Below are 6,473 nucleotides of genomic sequence, written 5' to 3'. Positions count from 1 at the left end.
GCCGGCCACCCCTCCCAGCCCTCCCCGCCGCCGGCGCGACCCACCCCAGCCTTCCTCGCCGGCGGCGGGGAGGGCTGGGTTGGGTCGCGCCGACGGCGGGGAGAGCTGGGAGGGGTGGCCGGCCAAATTGGAGGGGTGAGTTTTTTTTTTTATGCAGGGGCAAAATGGGCAAAAATGGGTAAAAAATCAATGGGGTGGTGAACTCAGCATTTTTGGGTGGTCTGAATAGCCCCCCCCTTTCTGATAATACCAAGTTCTTTTCTTCTCTTCTTTTCCTTCCATTTTTCGGCTACCAAGCATTTTTAAGAATTTAAATTCACACAAAATAAGAAGAAGAAAAAAATAGCTTACATATAAACAAATTAGAACTTTGTACAAAAAATAAAGGCTTAAATTCACTCTTACTTTTTAAAGCTGCACTTGAAAAACGATGGTATGATGTGTAGGAGTCATGAATTCATGCTCTCAAGGGTATTACCAAAGAATAGGAGGGACACAATGAACCAATACCTAATTAATATTTCAAACTACTTTTCTTATTACAATTTATTATTAGTTTATAATTAATATTTTTAATGCAATGATGTGATGTGCATGCCATAAAATACATAAACGTGATTAATAAATAATCATCTTGCTCATATACACATTTGAAATATTAAAGAGACTGAAAAATAATCTTTTTATAAAAACAACTCCAGAAATAAAAATGAAAATTTTGAAATCTACCTATCTAAAAGGTTTACAACAAATTCCACGTGAGCAAAGAGAAAGTAGAGAAAAAAATCAGATCATAACTTTAAAAAAATTTGGCCTTCTTCCTCATATTCCTCCAAAGAATACAACATAAATATATGACAAGTTTATTTGCAAGACAAACAAAAAAAACAGCCTTGATGTTTAAACAAACTCAGTAATATGAGTTGAAAAAGAGATCGAATGAGCTGCGAGTAAAGTCTTCTCAAAGCTCTAGAGTAAGTTAATACTTCGGTAACTGCCTTTTCAAATGTAATTAAATGTCTCTGATTTTTTAGTGAGTGATTGTATGTGATGATGATGCAGACTAACCTTAAATATTAATTTTCTTATTTGATTTAATAGAAGGATTTTATTTAAGAAATTAGGCTTTAAAGAGATATGGTTCTTAAAACAAAAGAAACTATTAAGAATATTTTTTTTAAATACAAATGAAGGGAAAAACGTTGGGCCAAGAATAAAATACAAAATAATTGGGTTCAAATAAACCCAATCTTAAAAATAGAAAAAAAGCAATATGATCAATTAAATACAAAAAAATAACAAACTCATATTACCAATAATCATAAAGAATAAATTTCCAAATGATGTTGTGAAGTTTGCCTTAGGTGACATTTGATTTAACTGTAATGTTTACGAAAATAATAGAATAGAAGAGAAAAAGAAAATGTAATTACAAGCAACAAATATGCTCACCACATTGGTATTCTACAACTTATATTGAATTTTTTTTTTTTATCAAAAGTTTGAAGGGGCCATGCCCCTCTTAGTCCCTTCTACATTCCGCGTCTGCATACAGCAGCATGAGATTTGCATGCGTGTCCACCTCTGCATACATCAGGATGAGATTTCCAGCAGCGCATGCATTGCCATCGCTGCCCACGCCATTTGATCTAAAATGCCATTCGACCAGCAAGCCTGCTTTCCAAAATCCTTCTGTCTATGGCTGCATCAATTGAGCTCATCTGAAAAATGAAACCGCAATAAGATCATCAGAGAGGAACCACTGGCATGATTCACTTGGGCAAGCCAGATAAATAGATTGGTCCTATCCAAGAGATACACAAACTTTGTGAAAGAAGCTGACCTGGGCCAAGTCTGATTTCACTGTTCAATGATAAAATAAAGTAATGATGTGCTACAATTAGGCAAAAATCTGTTGGGCTTGATCTTGTTTCACTCAAATCCCCACACCCCAAAAGAAAGCATTGGGAGAATGAATAACAACACAGATAAATCCAAATTTTATTAAAAGAGCAAATACATACATTTCGTACTTAACTGAGTACGATGCTAGGTTGGAGAATCCTTGAGCCCATTGCAGCAAGCTTGCCAAAATTGTAATTACTAACTAACAGCAAAAATAATGTAAATACCTACTTGAACTTTTTGATGCAGTTGCTTGCAAACCGGAGAATGGCAGTTTAAACAAAACAGCATGCCCATCAACCAATTGGGTTGGAAAGCAGAAAGATGGATGATTAAAAGGTTCATATGTTCTTTGCTAATTTGTTCTTTTCAAAAGGAAAAAGTTCAAATTCATACAGAAAATACCTCTCTAAACAGGAAAAAAATTGGTAAACAAGCTTAATCTGAAAAAACAAAACATAAAGCCTACCTATCTGGTTAGAGCAATCCAACTCCATAAATTAAAGAGGTAGTATGACTTACCTGGCTAGTTTCATCATGCACCTGATACTTCACTAAGGACAATCTTCTTTCCTCCTGCAAGTAAATCAAATTAACCAGAATAACAAGTTAGCAACAATACTAGCAAAGAGGAAACCTAATAAACATTTATAAATTATAAACAACTTACCATGGACATAGCCTCATCATCCCAAACTAAATACACCTCATTAGTGGCTGGCTGGGGAGCAGGAACTTTGTTTGCAATTACAGGGGGTGGTCCAATTGAGGGACCACCAGTATTTGGTCCAGATGCATAAGAGTGTGAATTTAAGGTACCACCTGTAGCAATTGAATGCAAAGAAGATGTCAGATTCACATGGCTACACACATGAAATCAACAATATTTCAAAGGCACCAACTATGAGAGAAACAGGAGTATTTTCAGAAACTTGGGAGGTCTTTATTGTTGTAAAGGACAAATACATATGGTAGGATTAACTTGAAGGCTCAGCATACAAGAACAATGAGCTCAGTTGTCAATAGAAGAAAGAACTACAGAGTTAATTAAGTGCATAACAAAAAAGACAACAGATTTCCATGCAATATATCTAAGTATACTTTAGTCTACAAAGTGCAAACTGTTGATAGCATATCCAAATTTAGGGTTGATCAATTGACAAAACAGAACTCTCTAGTAGAGTCTACAAAGCAACTTGAATCATAAAGAAAAAAAAAGGAAAATCTGAAGTATCTATTACTTTTTATCATGCTTGAGGGAGATGCTAAACTGAAAGCAAGAAAATACCACTTTTGTCGAAAAATATGACTAGATGACAACTTTGACATCATACTGTTAAAAAGGATTAGAAAAGGTTGTAAAAATATTTATAGCAAAACCAAAATTCAATAATAAAACATCAAACCTGGAATACTTGGAGCCTGGTAACTACTTGTCATGGAATTTTTAGCGCCTTGATGTGCATCTGTTGAGCCTTGAAATTCAGCTGGAGAATTCGATGGAATACTACTCATTGAAAGCATAGGAGCAGAAAACGGAGAACTTTGAGTTGGTACATTATTGATACCAACAACAGGGAACAGGGGTTGTGATACAGGAATGGGAGGCATGGATGTAGGCAGTCCAGGAGGAGTTATATGTGAAGGCTGAAGTGCAGGGGATGTTGTTGATGGTAGAGGTGGCCTCACATTCTGCACAGGAAACAATGGCTGTTGAACATAGCCCAATGGGGAAGGAGGTGGAATTGAGACTGCAGGAGGCTGTGGATACCAAGGCTGGGGGCGAGGTGAAACTTGCCAAGCATTATGAGGCACTGGCATTGCAGCATTGTAACTGGTGCAAACAACAACAACAATAAACTTATAGATAAGTTGTTTATGTATATGCTAATCCTGTATTCTACTGCAGAGAACACAATGTTAAAATTCCATAATTGCTGATTTAGATTGCCAAACACTAAATGAAATGAAAGCAAAAAACCTCATAAAACATACATTGGCCGCATTGCACCCATAGCTGGTTGGGGAGGATATGCCATCCCTAATGAACCTGGCACCACACCACCAACAAACTGGGTCGATGGGATGTCCACTTTAGCTACTTTTGATGGAGCATCTTCATCTGCAAATAACTTTATCTTTCAGGAAAAAAAACTTAATTTACATGATTAATGATATAACTTCCAAGAGAAACCATGAAATGAACTACACAAATGACAGGGACTGTGCATTTTTGGGTTTGATTAGTCTTTAGCTCAATGAATAAAGCTTGCAGATAGATTACAAAGTCAGGAGAAACCAAGAAAGAAACTTTCACGCAGAATTCTTATGTGCACAAATTAGGACATCCAAATGTGTATGTATAAACTTTTGCATGCATTTTCTTGCATGTAAATTGGTTCAACCATGAATAAAGGAGAATTTGAATATGTTAAAACTTTTCCAACTGGACCTACAACCATCTAAGTTTTTTATATTGAAAAACTATTACATGCATATTGCTATGAATATCCCATAAACATCAATATGTTTTATTATTTAAGGTAGTTACTATTAAAAATGGGTCAGTTAATGTATACTAGCATACATCAGCACATCCAGGTCAAGCTTTAATGTGATTCAAACCCAACTAAGGCATAAAGTGGCTCAATTTGAGCATTTAAATAAAAAAAATTCATACATCACCAAATACCAATGATGGAAATTATCTGGATGAACATCACACTTGTAAGGATACTTTACCTTCCTCTCCATAATGTGCTGCCAAGATGTCAGGTGGGATTCCTTGCATCCCATATATTTCAATATCTGTCGATTCCCTGCCAGGCTTTGCATTGGGAACCCTGTAGAACATAGTTTGCCAGATTGAGTATGAGTAAAGTAGAAAAGGAAAAAATCCAAGATAAGATATAACTTATTAAACTCCCATTCCGAGGTGCAATTTAAATGTACTTAAACATTTTTTAACTGTAAAGTAAGAGCAAGTGAAAATAGTTTAATCACAAATAATATTCTAAGGAATTCTAAAGCAGCCTACCCTAGCCCATGATATTTCTGAGAATTGACTGTCCATCATTTAGCTAAACTCCAAAGCAAAGTATTTTCCCAGTTAATTTTAGAGTGCATGAGAGTTTTTCCCTTCAAAATTGAATACCCAGGTCGAGTCATTGAGATATCTACCATATAAAGTTCAGATGGAGGAAAGATTTATATACATTCATTCTCTAGGATCGACATCCACATTTTAAGAAAAGTGCGGACACATTCACTTTACAGTACATTCCAACACCAGAAAAACCAATTTTGTAATAGCACCCACATTGTTTCCTGGAATCCCATGCCAAGCATTCACAAAATCTATTGGAATTCCTTAGTTTTGTACTTGATCCACTGCCAATCTACCAAATCCATTAAACAACTACAACTGAAATTTGCTTGAAAACCTAAGATGCCTTAACAGCCTCTCAATGCCATTGACAATTAAACTTTAAACCTATACAGGTAACACAAAAACTCGAATAACAAACTCTTTTACAGCAAAATATATATATATATATATATTTACAAATCCTTTGCTCACCACAGAAGAAATATATTTTCCCCAGAGCCCATTACATAAATGATGCCAACTGATCAATTATAATTCTTCTTTTTTTTTTTTTTTTCGAAAGGATGATTTTTTTCAAAGACCCAGATCGAATACAACAATAAAATCGATGAAGATCATATTTTTCATAAAACAGAAACAAAATTGATGAACACCACATTTTCATACAATAAAATCAGCCACAAAATAAAGCAAATATTAGGGTTTCGATAAATAGGTAGAGTATAGATGGCAATACTTGGTGACGCTTTCTTTGTGGACCTGGAGGACATGAATGGCCATGCCACCAGCAGTAGAGAGCTTCTTGTGGCAGACATGGCACTTGAAGTGCTTGGCCTTCTGGTGCTGCACGAGTATCTTCTCGTCGTCAAACTCCCTATCGCAGTAATAGCACCAAACCTTCGACGACACCCTCTTCTTCTTTTTTCCCATTTTGCCTTTCTTTCCCCTTTGTCCTCCTTCTGCGGGTCTTCTTCTTCTTTACGTTCTCGTTGTTGTCTCCTTCTCTCTCTCTCAACGTGTCTGTGAGCTTCTTCAGCTTTTGGTATTTGGGCTTTTGAGGGTTTCTCTTCTTCTGTGATCTGAGCCTCAAAGCCTCTGAGGTTTGTTTTCTTTTATTATTTGTATTTATATTTTTTGTTTTTTGTTTTTTTACCGGCAGTTGAAGTGGTAAGTGGGGCGGGGGCTTCCTAAACTTACCCGCTAGATTTGCAATTAGGGTTTGAAATCGGTTGAGTGGGCCCGGGTTGAAACCCAACTCCGTAACCGGCCCAATCTTGTCAAGTTGTGAAACATTGGGTCCCATTAAAGCACCTCTAGTTAGGTTTTGCCACATCAGTTAAACTTTTTTATCTTCTAGGTGCACGAACTTTCAATCACTGTGATGCTTCCAATAGGTTTTAAGCTTACACAAACAGGTTCATCGATTGAGAAGTTGCAACAGTTTCCCTCCGGCACTAGC

General features: G+C 36.3%; 1 protein-coding gene across 1 annotated transcript; it reads right to left on the bottom strand.

Moving 5' to 3' along the window:
• Window positions 1–1,286: 1,286 nt before the first annotated feature.
• SUF4 (zinc finger (C2H2 type) family protein) lies at window positions 1,287–6,297 on the bottom strand. Its single transcript, XM_086248283.1, has 7 exons — window positions 5,751–6,297; window positions 4,648–4,748; window positions 3,901–4,027; window positions 3,312–3,739; window positions 2,576–2,727; window positions 2,428–2,481; window positions 1,287–1,721 (listed from the first exon to the last, which is right to left on the bottom strand). The coding sequence occupies exons 1-7, from the start codon at window positions 5,942–5,944 to the stop codon at window positions 1,650–1,652; spliced, it is 1,128 nt and encodes a 375-aa protein (XP_086104409.1). The 5' UTR covers window positions 5,945–6,297; the 3' UTR covers window positions 1,287–1,649.
• Between the last annotated feature and the right edge of the window lie 176 nt (window positions 6,298–6,473).

The sequence above is a fragment of the Dryas octopetala genome, chromosome 1 (assembly GCF_963921425.1).
Source record: "Dryas octopetala chromosome 1, drDryOcto1.1, whole genome shotgun sequence".
NCBI lineage: Eukaryota > Viridiplantae > Streptophyta > Magnoliopsida > Rosales > Rosaceae > Dryas > Dryas octopetala.
Note: the sequence above shows the minus strand (reverse complement) of the source record. Positions and strands in the feature narration are given on the sequence as shown.